The sequence below is a fragment of the Coregonus lavaretus genome, assembly GCF_964263955.1.
Source record: "Coregonus lavaretus genome assembly, chromosome: 13".
NCBI classification, from domain to species: Eukaryota; Metazoa; Chordata; class Actinopteri; order Salmoniformes; family Salmonidae; genus Coregonus; species Coregonus lavaretus.
In genome coordinates this window covers 32904110-32922063 of record NC_140000.1, presented here as the reverse complement: position 1 = coordinate 32922063, position 17954 = coordinate 32904110, and the positions used below count along the sequence as shown (strand labels likewise).

General features: G+C 43.6%; 1 protein-coding gene across 1 annotated transcript in view; it reads left to right on the top strand.

The window, feature by feature from the left end:
* The window catches only part of LOC311139115 (kelch-like protein 32), a 63403-nt gene that overhangs the window by 13948 nt on the left and 31501 nt on the right, over positions 1-17954 (top strand). Inside the window, exons 2-3 of the mRNA XM_084174005.1 lie at positions 16527-16624; positions 17619-17799. Of these exons, the coding sequence (XP_084030131.1) occupies positions 16602-16624; positions 17619-17799 (204 nt within the window). The 5' untranslated portion in view covers positions 16527-16601. The remainder of the gene's footprint in view (positions 1-16526; positions 16625-17618; positions 17800-17954) is intronic.

Below are 17954 nucleotides of genomic sequence, written 5' to 3'. Positions count from 1 at the left end.
TAGTGAAATTAAATTACTTTTGCTGTCTGGTACCTGATAAAAGTCAAATGGCACTGATGGTGCCCAAATCTACCCAAATGTCTCCATTTGGTAATCCGCCTAAACATACTTCAACTAAAACCCCTACAACTTTGGTTTACTTTACTTTATTGGCATCAAACTTCACATAAGTACTCATCAGATATTGGGCTATGGTCCCATAGTGTTTAGGGGCTGCAGCTGCATAAGTCCAATAAAGCATTTCCTATAAAACCTGAAGTTACTTTCAGGCGGAATCAAAACCTCCCAATTTATGCTGTGTTCTAGCTTCATGTATTCTGACACAGTAATACCACATTAATTATTTCACTTCAAGATACATCTCACATGTGTTACCTTTCTTTTGCTACCAAGATTATGTTTATTACCCTTGTCGTTTTGGAGATACAGTGAGGGAAAAAAGTATTTGATCCCCTGCTGATTTTGTACGTTTGGCCACTGACAAAGAAATTATCCGTCTATAATTTTAATGGTAGGTTTATTTGAACAGTGAGAGACAGAATAACAACAAAAAAATCCAGAAAAACGCATGTCAAAAATGTTATAAAATGATTTGCATTTTAATGAGGGAAATAAGTATTTGACCCCCTCTCAATCAGAAAGATTTCTGGCTCCCAGGTGTCTTTTATACAGGTAACGAGCTGAGATTAGGAGCACACTCTTAAAGGGAGTGCTCCTAATCTCAGTTTGTTACCTGTATAACAGACACCTGTCCACAGAAGCAATCAATCAATCAGATTCCAAACTCTCCACCATGGCCAAGACCAAAGAGCTCTCCAAGGATGTCAGGGACAAGATTGTAGACCTACACAAGGCTGGAATGGGCTACAAGACCATCGCCAAGCAGCTTGGTGAGAAGGTGACAACAGTTGGTGCGATTATTCGCAAATGGAAGAAACGCAATATAACTGTCAATCTCCCTCGGCCTGGGGCTCCATGCAAGATCTCACCTCGTGGAGTTGCAATGATCATGAGAACGGTGAGGAATCAGCCCAGAACTACACAGGAGGATCTTGTCAATGATCTCAAGGCAGCTGGGACAATAGTCACCAAGAAAACAATTGGTAACACACTACGCTGTGAAGGACTGAAATCCTGCAGCGCCCGCAAGGTCCCCCTGCTCAAGAAAGCACATATACAGGCCCGTCTGAAGTTTGCCAATGAACATCTGAATGATTCAGAGGAGAACTGGGTGAAAGTGTTGTGGTCAGATGAGACCAAAATCGAGCTCTTTGGCATCAACTCAACTCGCCGTGTTTGGAGGAGGAGTAATGCTACCTATGACCCCAAGAACACCATTCTCACGTCAAACATGGAGGTGGAAACATTATGCTTTGGGGGTGTTTTTCACCGCATCAAAGGGACGATGGACGGGGCCATGTACCGTCAAATCTTGGGTGAGAACCTTCTTCCCTCAGCCAGGGCATTGAAAATGGGTCGTGGATGGGTATTCCAGCATGACAATGACCCAAAACACACGGCCAAGGCAACAAAGGAGTGGCTCAAGAAGAAGCACATTAAGGTCCTGGAGTGGCCTAGCCAGTCTCCAGACCTTAATCCCATAGAAAATCTGTGGAGGGAGCTGAAGGTTCGAGTTGCCAAACGTCAGGCTCGAAACCTTAATGACTTGGAGAAGATCTGCAAAGAGGAGTGGCACAAAATCCCTCCTGAGATGTGTGCAAACCTGGTGGCCAACTACAAGAAACATCTGACCTTTGTGATTGCCAACAAGGGTTTTGCCACCAAGTACTAAATCATGTTTTGCAGAGGGGTCAAATACTTATTTCCATCATTAAAATGCAAATCAATTTATAACATTTTTGACATGTGTTTTCTGCATTTGTTGTTGTTATTCTGTCTCTCACTGTTCAAATAAACCTACCATTAAAATTATAGACTGATCATGTCTTTGTCAGTGGGCAAACGTACAAAATCAGCAGGGGATCAAATACTTTTTTCCCTCACTGTATACTCTATTCAATTTGGGCATGCATTTTCGAGGCAGGCACTTTAGCCAGGTGCCTAGTGATGAAGAGGTTAACTATGCCGCAAACTCATCACATTTAGATGTGGAGGGAAGTTCACAGGTTTGTGGGGGTAGGATTTGTCAGGCCATCAATTGTCGAGAAGAGCACTCTCATATTATTCTGAATATTAGTGATCAAGTTAGAAAACTGAGCCCATCTGGCATTTCTAATTGCCTTGTTATATATGCCAAGTTGCTCTCTCAGAATATCATAATGGACCTGCAACTATGACTTTTTCCACTTCCGCTCTGCCTTTCTGCAATTTCTCTTTAATTGATTTGTTTCCTCACTCAGCCAAGGGGCTCTCCATTTCGATGAGTCCTTTTTCAACCTTACTGGAGCAATGGCATCAATCGTTGCCCTTAATGTGCTATTAAAGTTATCAACTAAATCATCACAAGAGGAAGGCAGAATAGGTGATGATGTATTGTTCATACACTCAATAAAATCTGTAGCAACTTCAGAGGTAAGATAGCGTTTCTTAATAATGCGTGCAGTATTACCCTGTGCTACGGGCAACAAGGTAGTAAAAAATACACAGTGGTGATCAGATAAAGCAACATCAACAATAGAGGATATGTCAGTAGAAAGCCCCTAGGTAATAACCAGGTCCAGAGTATGGCCACGGTTATGGGTGGGCCCAGTAACATGTTGGATAAATTCCATAGAGCTCAAAAGATTAATACATTCAGTGGCCTTGGAGTCAGTCTCTTTGTCAACATGAGTATTAAAGTCGCCCAACACAATGATTTTATCATAGTTCTCAAGGACAATAGTTCAGAGAAATTAGTAAAGAAAGTGGGGCATTACTTTGGTGGCCTAGACAGGGTTATAGCCAGCACTGTTGGCTGACATTTAAACAGTATAGCATGTTGCTCAAAAGGCCCAAAGTCGCCAAATGAAATGTCCTTACAGCTGAGAGCATTAGTAAAAATAGATGCTGTCCCCCCACCCTTTTTCCCTTTTCTGATAGTATAAAAAGCTGTAGTCCGGGGGGGAGGCTTCAATAAGAGGCTGAATAAGAGCGACACTACAGTCTGAAGACAGCCATGTTTTAGTAAGAAACATGCAATCAACTTTGCACTCAGTAATGAGGTCATTCACGAGAAAGGTTTTACTAGTGATTGCTCTAACATTTAAAAGTGCCATATTCAATGATTGTAGGCCACTCTGCCCCTGGGGCAGGTAACCAATGGAATAACAACCAAATTATGAATGTTACTGCCATGTTTTCTGACAGTCTCCAATTGATCAGAATATTAGAATGTCAACAGCACTCTGTAGGGTAGCACCATGGTGTAGCCGGAGGACAGCTAGTTTCCGTCCTCCTCTGGGTACATTAACTTCAATACAAAACCTAGGGGGCTCATGGTTCTCACCCCATTCCATAGACTTACACAGTAAATATGACAACTTCCGGAGGACGTCCTCCAACCTATCAGAGATCTTGCAGCATGAACTGACATGTTGTCGACCCAATCAAAGGATCAGAGAATTAATCTAGTACTGCAAGCATAACCTACAGTTAGCTAGCACTACAGTGCATAAAATGTGGTGAGTAGTTGACGCAGAGAGAAATACAATAGTTGAACAGTTTTGAACAAATTAATTTCTTCAAAAATGAAGGAGAAGCGAGAGAGAGAGAGCTAGCTATATACACTACCGTTCAAAAGTTTGAAGGCTATTCTATGCGAGAAATTGCCAAGAAACTGAAGATCTCGTACAACGCTGTGTACTACTCCCTTCACAGAACAGCGCAAACTGACTCTAACCAGAATAGAAAGAGGAATATCTCAGACTGCCCAACTTAATCTTTTCTTTTTATTGGCCAGTCTGAGATATGGCTTTTTCTTTGCAACTCTGCCTAGAAGGTCAGCATCCCGGAGTCTCCTCTTCACTGTTGACGTTGAGACTGGTGTACTATTTAATGAAGATGCCAGTTGAGGACCTGTGAGGCGTCTGTTTCTCAAACTAGACACTTTAATGTATTTGTCCTCTTGCTCAGTTGTGCACCAGGGCCTCCCACTCCTCTTTCTATTCTGGTTAGAGCCAGTTTGCGCTGTTCTGTGACAGGACTAGTATACAGCGTTGTACGAGATTTTCAGTTTCTTGGCAATTTCTCGCATGGAATAGCCTTCATTTCTCAGAACAAGTATAGAGTGACGAGTTTCAGAAGAAAGTTTTTTGTTTCTGGCCATTTTGAGCCTGTAATCGAACCCACAATTGCTGATGCTCCAGATACTCAACTAGTCTCAAGAAGGCCAGTTTTATTGCTTCTTTAATCAGCACAACAGTTTTCAGCTGTGCTAACATAATTGTAAAAGGGTTTTCTAATGATCAATTAGCCTTTTTAAAATGATAAACTTAGCAAACACAACGTGCCATTGGAACACAGGACTGATGGTTGCTGATAATGGGCCTCTGTACGCCTATGTAGATATTCCATAAAAAATCTGCCGTTTCCAGCTACAATAGCCATTTACAACATTAACAATGTCTACACTGTATTTCTGATCAATTTGATGTTATTTTAATGGACAAAAAAAATGCTTTTCTTTCGAAACCAAGGACATTTCTAAGTGACCCCAAACTTTAAATGGATAAGAGCGTCTGCTAAATGACTAAAATGTCAAATGTAATGTATATTCTTTTTTTTCACTTTCATTTTCACTTACTTAGCTAGCAAATGCAGCTAGTTAGCTAGTTTAGCCTACTCAAACACCCAGCTTAAACAGAGAGGGATGCTATGTTACCTAGCTGGTTATGGCTATCCAACACTGGAAGTCTTCCAAGTCAAGGTAAACTTTTGGTTTTATTAAGGTATTGCCACCGGGGCCCACCGGTGTAACTGCTGAACTACTTGCTAACTGTACACTGTACTGCATGATTGTAGTGGGTTTACTAATGTGTTAGTTCTAGTACCTATGTTGAGACTTGACTTTAGCTGAAATGGTGACAACAATGTAGTCTGTGTGTAGCGGTTATGATATGAAGGTTTGGCTTGGAAAGCTTTTTTCGCCTGGTCACAGACAGCTGATGTGTTGTGCACTGAAGTCCACAAGCGAAGAGAAAAGGTGAGAGGAGGAGAGTGCGTTGATGCGAGAAGGAATTATACAAAGATCTGGCTGTTATGAAAGTGAACTGTGTTTGCGTGTATGATCCGGGGTGTATTCATTCCGCCGATTCTGTTGAAAAACGTTTCTTAAACAGAAGCAAACGTAACGAAACGGGGATAAACATACCTGAATTTGTTGGATAGAAACTCTCGTTTGCAACTGTTGGACTAACGATTACACCCTAGATCAGCTAGGATCAGGCAAGATTGTGCAATGCGGTATTGAATGTGTCAATGTCTCTCCCCTTGATTACTCAAATTTCTCTCAACCTGTGCACCTACAGTTGAAGTCGGAAGTTTACATATACGTAGGTTGGAGTCATTAAAACTCGTTTTTCAACCACTACACACATTTCTTGTTAACAAACTATAGTTTTGGCAAGTTGGTTAGGACATCTACTTTGTGCATGACACAAGTAATTTTTCCAACAATTGTTTACAGACAGATTATTTCACTTATAATTCACTGTATCACAATTCCAGAGGGTCAGAAGTTTACATACATTAAGTTGACTGTGCCTTTAAACAGCTTGGACAATCCCAGAAAATGATGTCATGGCTTTAGAAGCTTCTGATAGGCTAATTGACATCATTTGAGTCAATTGGAGGTGTACCTGTGGATGTATTTCAAGGCCTACCTTCAAACCCAGTGCCTCTTTGCTTGACATCATGGGAAAATCAAAAGAAATCAGCCAAGACCTCAGAAAAAAGATTGTAGACCTCCACAAGTCTGGTTCATCCTTGGGAGCAATTTCCAAACGCCTGAAGGTACCACGTTCATCTGTACAAACAATAGTATGCAAGTATAAACACCATGGGACCACGCAGCCGTCATACCGCTCAGGAAGGAGACACGTTCTGTCTCCTAGAGATGAACGTACTTTGATGGGAAAAGTGCAAATCAATCCCAGAACAACAGCAAAGGACCTTGTGAAGATGCTGGAGGAAACAGGTACAAAAGAATCTATATCCACAGTAAAACAAGTGTTATATCGACATAACCTGAAAGGCCGCTCAGCAAGGAAGAAGCCACTGCTCCAAAACCGCCATAAAAAAGCCAGACTACGGTTTGCAACTGCACATGGGGACAAAGATTGTACTTTTTGGAGAAATGTCCACTGGTCTGATTAAACAAAAATATAACTGTTTGGCCATAATGACCATCGTTATGTTTGGAGGAAAAAGGGGGTGCTTGCAAGCCATAGAACACCATCCCAACCGTGAAGCACAGGGGTGGCAGCATCATGCTGTGGGGGTGCTTTGCTGCAGGAGGGACTGGTGCACTTCACAAAATAGATGGCATCATGAGGAAGGAAAATTATGTGGATATATTGAAGCAACATCTCAAGACATCAGTCAGGAAGTTAAAGCTTGGTCGCAAATGGGTCTTCCAAATGGACAATGACCCCAAGCATACTTCCAAAGTTGTGCCAAAATGGCTTAAGGACAACAAAGTCAAGGTATTGGGGAGTGGCCATCACAAAGCCCTGACCTCAATCCTATAGAAAATTTGTGGGCAGAACTGAAAAAGCGTGTGCGAGGAAGGAGGCCTACAAACTTGACTCAGTTACACCAGCTCTGTCAGGAAGAATGGGACAAAATTCACCTAACTTATTTTGGGACACTTGTGGAAGGCTACCCGACTCATTTGACCCAAGTTAAACAATTTAAAGGCAATGCTACCAAATACTAATTGAGTGTATGTAAACTTCAGACCCACTGGGAATATTATGAAATAAATAAAATATGAAATAAATCATTCTCTCTACTATCACTGACATTTCACATTCTTAAAATAAACTGGTGATCCTAACTAACCTAAGACCATTTTTACTAGGATTAAATGTCAGGAATTGTGAAAAACTGAGTTTAAATGTATTTGGCTAAGGTGTATGTAAATTTCCGACTTCAACTGTACGTTGTAAAAGTTCATTCATAGGCTAGGTTGTAGCAACCTCATGATGGGTATAGGGAAAATGTGAGTATCATGTAGTAAGTAGCCTAAACCTATCCATGTTACATTGAGCTGGGTGAATGGTATATGAATGACAGTCATCCAATATGCTATAATAGAAATAATGCCATGCTCATAAAAAAAATAATCGTCCTCCCTCATCTTAAACGGCACCGACTGCCACTGCATCAGATATGTGCGGTATCCCTTGGGGTAGTTGCCTTGGGCCGTTACTCTTCTCTATTTTTACAAATGATTTGCCACTTACGAGAAGCTAAAATTGCTACAGTGAGGGAAAAAAAGTATTTGATCCCCTGCTGATTTTGTACGTTTGCCCACTGACAAAGAAATTATCAGTCTATAATTTTAATGGTAGGTTTATTTGAACAGTGAGAGACAGAATAACAACAAAAAAATCCAGAAAAACGCATGTCATAAATGTTATAAATTGATTTGCATTTGAATGAGGGAAATAAGTATTTGATCCCATCTCAATCAGAAAGATTTCTGGCTCCCAGGTGTCTTTTATACAGGTAACGAGCTGAGATTAGGAGCACACTCTTAAAGGGAGTGCTCCTAATCTCAGCTTGTTACCTGTATAAAAGACACCTGTCCACAGAAGCAATCAATCAATCAGATTCCAAACTCTCCACCATGGCCAAGACCAAAGAGCTCTCCAAGGATGTCAGGGACAAGATTGTAGACCTACACAAGGCTGGAATGGGCTACAAGACCATCGCCAAGCAGCTTGGTGAGAAGGTGACAACAGTTGGTGCGATTATTCGCAAATGAAAGAAACACAAAATAGCTGTCAATCTCCCTCGGCCTGGGGCTCCATGCAAGATCTCACCTCGTGGAGTTGCAATGATCATGAGAACGGTGAGGAATCAGCCCAGAACTACACAGGAGGATCTTGTCAATGATCTCAAGGCAGCTGGGACCATAGTCACCAAAAAAACAATTGGTAACACACTACGCCGTGAAGGACTGAAATCCTGCAGTGCCCACAAGGTCCCCCTGCTCAAGAAAGCACATATACAGGGCCGTCTGAAGTTTGCCAATGAACATCTGAATGATTCAGAGGAGAACTGGGTGAAAGTGTTGTGGTCAGATGAGACCAAAATCGAGCTCTTTGGCATCAACTCAACTCGCCGTGTTTGGAGGAGGAGGAATGCTGCCTATGACCCCAAAAACACCATCCCCACCGTCAAACATGGAGGTGGAAACATTATGCTTTGGGGGTGTTTTTCTGCTAAGGGGACAGGACAACTTCACCGCATCAAAGGGACGATGGACGGGGCCATGTACCGTCAAATCTTGGGTGAGAAACTCCTTCCCTCAGCCAGGGCATTGAACATGGGTCGTGGATGGGTATTCCAGCATGACAATGACCCAAAACACAAAGCCAAGGCAACAAAGGAGTGGCTCAAGAAGAAGTACAATAAGGTCCTGGAGTGGCCTAGCCAGTATATGTGGAGGGAGCTGAAGGTTCGAGTTGCCAAACGTCAGCCTCGAAACCTTAATGACTTGGAGAAGATCTGCAAAGAGGAGTGGAACAAAATCCCTCCAGAGATGTGTGCAAACCTGGTGGCCAACTACAAGAAACGTCTGACCTCTGTGATTGCCAACAAGGGTTTTGCCACCAAGTTCTAAGTCATGTTTTTGCAGAGGGGTCAAATACTTATTTCCCTCATTAAAATGCAAATCAATTTATAACATTTTTGACATGCGTTTTTCTGGATTTTTTTGTTGTTATTCTGTCTCTCACTGTTCAAATAAACCTACCATTAAAATTGGACCTACAGCCAGTGAACTCACTGAGAGTCTTAGCAAGGAGTTAGTGTCAGAATGGGTATTTTGAAAAATAAACTGGTCTTAAATACTAAAACCAAAAGCATTGTATTTGGTTCAAAGTATTCTCTTACACGTAAACCTCAACTGGAGTTGTACATAAAGGGTGTGACCATTGAACAAGTTGAAGAAGCTGAACTCCTAGGAGTAACATTGGATGGTCAATTATCATGGTGAAGTCATATTGACAAAGTTGTTGTGAAGATGGAGAGAGGTACGTTATTATGGACATTGGTGTTGACCGTGACCTTTTATCCTCCTGTGATGTCATCACCCAGAATTGGCACAGCATTAATGGAACACTACCTCATGTTGAGTTGGGTATATCGCTCTCCTGTTTTCTACCGTTTGTACATGGCTGTACCCTTTTATTTTGTAGTTTGCAAGTAAAGGCAATGAACATTGAAACGCGTGTGGATAATCCTTGTAAAGTTACCACATCTTTTTGGCGATGAGGATAAAACTTTGAGGTCAGCTGGTACGTGATGTTGTGCTAGCTAGCTAAGAAACCGTGAGTTAGCCATTTCTTTTTTTGGAGAGCAGGACAGAAAAGAACGTGGACAGAATATGTGAAAAGGTTGGGACACTTTTTCTTGGCAAATGGAATTACAGATGAGACTAAACAGCGCTCTATTCTCTTGAATAATAATGGCACCGGATGAGATGGCTGCCCCCTAACCAATTGTGCTATTATGTGTGTTTCTTTGCGTTATTTGTCATTTATTCTGTACATAATGTTTCTGCCACCGTCTCTTATGATCAAAAATAGTTTCTGGATATCAGGACAGCGATTACTCACCTCGTATTGGATGAAGATTTTTTTTTCAACAAGTCGGACGCGAAGGATATTCTACAGACACCCGACAAGGCACAAATCCCTGTCATTCGCATGAGAAAGAGATGGAGATATCGTGGACGTATGTCGGGGTGCTTTGTAAGGTTCCGACGGCGAACAAGTTATATGCCTCTACCATCAGTCCTATTAGCCAACGTACAATCATTGGAAAACAAAATAGATGACCTACGATCACGGATATCCTACCAACGGGACATTAAAAACTGTAATATCTTATGTTTCAACGAGTCGTGGCTGAATGACGAAATGGACAACATACAGCTGGCGGGATATACGCTACATCGGCAGGATAGATCGGCTGACTCCGGTAAGACAAGGGGAGGCCTGTGTGTATTTGTAAACAAATAGACCTCCTTTACTCCATATACAGAGACGCGTACAAAGCTCTCCCTCGCCCTCCATTTGGCAAATCTGACCATAATTATATCCTCCTGATTCCTAATTATAAGCAAAACCTAAAGCAGGAAGCACCAGTGACTCGGTTAATAAAGAAGTGGTCAGATGACGCAGATGCTAAGCTACAGGACTGTTTTGCTAGCACAGAATGGAATATGTTCTGGGATTCTCCCGATTGCATTGAGGAGTACACCACATCAGTTATTGGCTTCATTAATAAGTGCATCAATGACGTCCCCACAGTGACCGTACGTACATACCCCAACCAGAAGCCATGGATTACAGGCAACATCTGCACTGAGCTAAAGGGTAGAGCTGCCGCTTTCAAGGAGCGGGACTCTAACCTGGACGCTTATAAGAAATGCCGCTATGCCCTTCGACGAACCATCAAAGAGGCAAAGAGTCAATACAGGACTAAGTTTGAATCGTACTACACTGGTGTCCACATCACCAACAAACTATCATGGTCCAAACACACCAAGAGGGCACGACAAAGCCTATTCCCCCTCAGGAGACTGAAAATATTTGGCATGTGTCCTCAGATCCTCAAAAAGTTATACAGCTGCACTATCAAGAGCATCCTGACTGGTTGCATCACTACCTGGTATGGCAACTGCTCGGCCTTCGACCGCAAGGCACTGGGCAGGGCAAGTTCAAATCGAAGAAGCTGCAGTCAGCAGCGCACCATCTAGAGAGCACAGAAGAAGAGGATTGTTCCTACAACATGTTTAATGTAAGTGACCCGCGCGAGGAGCCTATCTATGATACAGTGGAGGTAGATGGAAAAGAGATGAGGATGGAGGTTGACACAGGGGCCTCTCCATCTGTCATAAGTGAGGAGACCTACAGAAAGACCTGGGACTCAAAATAGGCTCCTGCCATCACACCGGCAGGGATCAGACTGCGTATGTACACTTGAGAGACCATACCATTGCAGGGGGCTCTAGAGGTGGATACAACAGCCAGGAAGCGAGAGCACGGCTCCTGGTGGTTAAAGGGAATGGACCTAGTCTACTAGGGCATGACTGGCTCAACAAAATACAACTGAACTGTGGTGAGATAAAACACACACAAGTGACTGTGGATGTCATTAAAAAGTACTCTGAGGTTTTCAGAGATTAACTGGGCATGCTGCAGGGTCCTGTTCGTGGATCCTCAAGCAGAGCCTTGTTTTTTCAAGCCCAGGACAGTAACCTACGCCATGAAAAAGAAAGTGGAGGATGAGTTGGAGCAGCTGCAAGAAACATCATTACACCCAATCAGTTCTCCCGCTGGGCAGTTCCAATCATTCCCGTTCTGAAAAGTGACGGCACGGTGTGTATATGCGGGGACTACAAACTCACCATCAACATGGCCTCCAAGCTGGACACTTACCCACTTTTGCGGGTGGAGGACCTGTTCGCGACACTTGCAGGAGAAAATACGTTTTCAAAGCTGGACATGAGCCATGCCTACCAACAGCTCCTCCTGGACGAGGAATCAAAAGAGGATGTGACAGTCAATACTCACAAAGGCTTGTTCAAATACAACCGCTTGGTTTTCGGGTTGGCATCCAGTCCGGCCATTTTCCAGAGGACAATCTGTTGCAGGGGATCCCTCATGTAGCAGTGTACCTGGACGGCATCCTGGTTACAGGGGAGACAGAGGAGGAGCACCTCCGCAATCTGGACTAGGTGTTAACGAGACTCTCTGATGCAGGGCTGCGCCTGAAGCGTAGCAAGTGCACCTTCCAAGCACAGAGCGTGACATACCTAGGTCACAAAATCACAGGGTCTGTGTCCTGTGGTGGACAAAGTCAGAGCAATTAAGGATGCTCCAAACCCCAAGAACGTGTCCGAGCTTAGGTCGTTCCTGGGCATGGTGAATTACTATGGTAAGTTCCTCCCTGAGGTCTCAACAGTGTTGGCTCCACTGTACCAGCTGCTCCACAAAGCCTGTAATTGGAAGTGGGGACCAGCACAAAAGAAAGCTTTCAAGGAAGTAAAAGCACTACTACAATCAGAACAACTGCTGGTTCACTTCGACTAATACAAAGAGATCATCCTGTCATGTGACACCTCGCCCTATGGTGTCGGGGCAGTACTCTCTCATCAGATGGAGGATGGGTCAGAAAAACCTATTGGATTTGCATTGCGCACGCTGAGAAGGGATATTCACAGTTAGAGAAGTAAGTTCTAGTTCTAGCCATAGTCTTTGCTGTAAAACGTTTTTATCAGTACCTCTAAGGTCATCATTTCACCATATGCATTGACCACAAGCCCCTGATGAGCTTTTTCAGTGAATCAAGATGTATTCCTCCCATGGCTTCAGCAAGGATACAGCGCTGGGCTCTCACACTTTCAGCTCACTAATACACCATTGTGTACAGAGCGGGGAAGGACAATGCAAACGCAGATGTGCTCAGCCGTCTCCCGCTACCAGAGATGCCCGCCACAACTGTGGTGATCCCGAGACAATTTTCCTAATGGAGAGATTGTCAGACTCACCTGTGAATGCCAAACCGATTAAACAGTGGACAGACCTGGAACCTATCCTGTCCCAAGTGAAAAGATTCCTTATGCAGGGTTGGCCTCCTGTCATAGAGGATGATGGACTGAGACCGTATGCAAAGTGCCAAACTGAGCTGAGTGTGCAAGATGGCTGCATACTCTGGCGGTCCAGAGTGGTCGTCCCGCCCCCTGGCCGTTCACAAGTCATGGACGAGGTTCATGACGTTCATGCGGGTGCATCCCGGATAAAAAGTTTAGCCAGATCTTATATCTGGTGACCTAACATGGATCAAGACTTAGAAAGAAAGTAAAATCCTGTTCTGAGTGCCAGATCAACCAGAAGATGGCTCCGCCTGCGCCACTACATCCGTGGGAGTGGCTTGACCGCCCATGGTCCAGGTTGCACATAGACTTTGCAGGCCCTTTTATGGGTCACATGTTCCTTGTCATGGTGGACGTGCACTCCAGGTGGCTGGAGGCTCACATAATGAGCAACATCACAGCGACAACAACCATTGAGAAGCTGCGCCAGGTGTTTGCAACCCATGGTCTGCCTGACTCTCTAGTGTCAGACAATGTGACAACCTTCACCTGTGACTTGTTTCAAGAAATCATGCAGAGAATTGGGATTCGCCATGTCCGCAGCGCTCCGTTTCACCCGGCCTCAAACGGCTTAACGGAGCGGGCTGTGCAGACACTCAAAGAGGGGCTCAAAAGGAGGAATGGGGGAACCATCGCAACCAAGCTTTCTCAGTTCTTGTTCCAGTACCGTATCATGCCACAAACAACAACAGGAAAGACTCCAGCTGAGATGCTAATGGGCAGAAAGCCAAAAGCTCACCTGGACCTACTGCATCCGGACATCAAAGCACAAGTGGAACAAAAGCAGAAGAAACAAAAAGTGAGACATGACCACCACGCAAGAGAGAGACGGTTAAACCAAATTACACTGTCTACATCCACAACTTCACAAGCAGTCAACGCTGGTTGCCAGGTATCATTCTGAGTCAGAGTGGTCCAGTCTCCTTTGTAGTCAAACTGACTGATGGTCGAGTCATGCGCAGACACCAGGACCACATCCGGCTACGCTATGACAAAGAAAATACAATGTATTCAGACAAAACAGCTGTGGGGGGTAGTGCACAAGTGGAAACACCACAGGGAACAGTTTCTGAGGAACAGGGGCATTCAGTGGCTCCAGGAGAGGGTGATGGACTGTCTCTTACCAACACCCGACCCACTCCTGTGCCCTCAGATCCAGCTCCACTGGGACACGCCTCACCTGTGTCTAGTGGAACACCAGGAGTACTGCGCACATCACAGCGTAGTCACAAGGCTCCTGACAGACTGACTATAGTTGAGACTAGGAGACTCATGGTGTTAGTTTTTGAATAGCAGACATAGTTGAAAGAAAAAGGTCTGTTATCTTTGTTTGTTTACAGTTGCAGTAACACTAGCACAAGTTCTAAAGTATTGCAAAGAAAAGAAGAGGAAGCACTGCTGTTGTTTAGTTGTTGACTTGTATACTTAATGTACTGTATTTTCCTCGCAGGAGGATTGAAATTAAGAGGGAAGAAGTGCTATAGTGTGGACACTATATAAATAATTCCTACTGAATAGGTGGTGTACTTAACTGCAGTATAGTATTATTACTATTCATGGGAGCATGGTTATTATGGACATTGGTGTTGACCGTGACCTTTACCCTGCTGTGAAGTCATCTTTCGGAGTCGGAACAGCATCAACGGGACTAACCACTTGTATAATCTATTTGCATACACTTCAAACATACATACATACCCCACCAGACACGCCACTACAGGTTTCTTTATGATACCCAAACCAAAAACAGATTTAATGCATTGCTCAGTTATGTATAGAGCCATATCATCGTGGAATGCTCTGCCACCAGAAGTTACTCGGGCAAAAAGCAAGTTTAGCTTTAAAAAAAACAAATAAAAACATGTATCACAGCGCCTTTCTCTACAAATCTAATTTAACTGTACTATAGATAACAAAATGAATATGTGTACACTGAGTGTACAAAACATTAAGAACACCTTCCTAATATTGAGTTTCACAACCCCTTTTGCCTCAATTCGTTGGGGCATGGACTCTACAAGGTGTCGAAAGCATTCCACAGCGATGCTGACCAATGTTGACTCCAATGCTTCCCATAGTTGTGTCAAGCTGGCTGGATGTCCTTTGGGTAGTGGACCATTCTTGATACACACGGGAAACTGTTGAGCGTGAAAAACCCAGCAGAGTTGCAGTTCTTGACACACTCAAACCGGTGCGCCTGGCACCTACTACCATACCCTGTTCAAAGGCAGTTAAATCTTTTGTCTTGCCCATTCACCCTCTGAATGGAACGCATACACAATCCATGTGTCAATTGTCTCTAGGCTTAAAAATCATTATTTAACCTGTCTCCTCCCCTTCATCTACACTGATTGAAGTGGATTTAACAAGTGACATCAATATGGGATCATAGCTTTCACCTGGTCAGTCTATGTCATGGAAAGAGCAGGCGTTCATAATGTTTTGTACACTCAGTGTATATGAATAGTGTGTAAATTGTATTTTTGTTGTCTCTTGGTGACTTTCCTATATATAACTCTTATTTATTTATTTATTTAATGTAATATCTTTTGTTGTTCTTGTCTATTATTGTTCTGTACTTTGTCATGTATTTGTACGTTTTGTGTGGACCCCAGGAAGAGTAGCTGCTGCATGTGCAGTAGCTAATAGGAATCCTAATAAACTAATCTAAACATGCGACTTTCATAGACACATAATAAACCATAGGCCTATCTTAATTAATCAGACTATGAGACTAGGACATAATGCCCTGATATGACTTGGCTCAGCGACCAGGAGATAGTAGGCTAGGCTAGGCGGCCACAAATGTAACCATTTAATCACTGTCACGGAGGCCAATCAAAGTAGATCAGGTTTGCATTAGGTTACATGCTGCATATTAAACAACATCAAAGGAATGGTAAATTATAGCAGTATGCTAATTAATACACATAATAATAGGCCATACTATAGCCTATATAGACTAGAACAGTGGCCAACAACCTTCTCTTAGTCAAGATCACTTTCTGAGTCAAAATGCAAGCCAAGTGCAATTCTCTGCTGGGCGCGGGACATCAAGTGCACCTACAATGTATTGTGTGATATCAATTAAATGATCAATTTCCTATCGGGCCTAACTATAGTGCATGGGGCGGAGAACCACGGGGCAAAGTTATATTTCCAATTAAATTTGCTGTGGGCTCGTGGAAGCTGCTGTAGACACAGTGATCTAAGCTATCTGATTGGCCAGCAATATGCCTACACGTGCACCTTATTTAGCTCTCTGGGCAGATAAAAGAGTTATGCCATCTGCAGACGCACAAATATCCCAATGAAATGCTAAAACTCTCACCATTACAATAACTGGGGCGGTTAGCATTTTTGGGGGGGATATGATATTTGTGTGTCTAACTTTCTCACTCATCATTATTCACGATTCATTCAGGATTATCCGTAATCATGGTAGCATCCACATTAATGTAGAAGTGTTTAGAAACATTATATTCTTAACCACAGTGTCAGTAGGAAGCTCAGGTAGTGGTCCTTCTTTGCCGATGGCTAATTCACAAAGTGTCTGTTCTTCATTCTATTCATTAAGCTGAAGTGCCTCGCAGTGACGTAGATTCAAGTGGATTTTCAGTCTGCTTTGTATTGGGGGTTAGCAGTTAGCTGACCAAATGGATTGATTGAAATGTACCTTGTCTCTTTCTCTTTCCAGGCTAATGCATGAAGTAACTGCAGCCCTCAGGAATTACAGAATACTGTTCCACCTCTTCTCTCCTTCTCCGGGAGCATGCCATCTGAACCTTGTGTCAGGTAAGAGCTGGTGAATCTGTGTGCACACACATACACACACACACACACACACACACACACACGTAAAACATACACACACGCACACAAGTACAGTACATCACTGGGGCCAAGCTTCCTGCCATCCAGGACCTCTATACCAGGCGGTGTCAGAGGAAAATTGTCAAAGACTCCAGCCACCCTAGTCATAGACTGTTCTCTCTGCTACCGCAAGGCAAGCGGTACCAGCGCGCCAAGTCTAGGTCCAAAAGGCTTCTTAACAGCTTCTATCCCCAAGCCATAAGGCTCCTGAACAGCTAATCAAATTGCTACCCGGACTATTTGCATTGTTGCAATTTTACTTATCTATTGTTTACTTAACACTTATTTTTCTTAAAACTGCATTGTTGGTTAAGGGCTTGTAAGTAAGCATTTCACCGTAAGGTCTACACCTGTTGTATTTGGCGCATGTGACAAATGTTGACAATGTTGAACTACAGCTGCTGAGCCTTGGAGGTGGCCAGCATGGGGCTCCAGTGCTTTACCACACACACACACACACACACACACACACACACACACACACACACACACACACACACACACACACACACACACACACACACACATAGACACACACACACCAGACTAGTGTTCAAATACTAAATACTATTGAAGGTGACAGACCAAACTGGAGATGTGGCAGGTAGCCTAGCGGCTAAGAGTGTTGGGCCAGTGACGAAAGGTTGCTGGTTCGAATCCCTGACCTGAATAGGTGAAAAATCTGTCCATGTTCCCTTGAGCAAGGCACTTAACCCTAATTGCTCCTTTAAGTCTCTCTGGATTAGAGCGTCTGCTAAATGACTAAAATTAGATGAGCAGAGAGACAAGATAGGTGATGACGAGAGAGACAGAGATTTTCCCCCAGCCTTGACTGATATCTCTCCATTTCCCTTTCCCTCTCTCTCTCCACCGCTCTCGCTCTCTCCTTCTCTCTCTCTCTCGCTCTCTCTTCCAGTGGGCAGGACCTGGTAAAAGACCAGAGGCTATGCCAGTCCAAGTCTCACCAGGACTCCGTCCTCTCCGCCCTCAACCAGCAGAGGAAGGACGGCCTACTCTGTGATGTCACCCTGGTTGCCGGCGACCAGAAGTTCCACGCCCATAAAGCGGTGCTGGCGGCGTGCAGTGATTACTTCCGGGTGAGTTTGGACCTGGGGAGAACACTGCACTCTTAGAAAAAAGGGTTATTCGGCTGTCCCCATAGGAGAACCCTTTGAATAACCCTTTTTTGTTCCAGGTAGAACCCTTTTGGGTTCCATGTACAGTCGTGGTCAAAAGTTTTGAGAATGACACA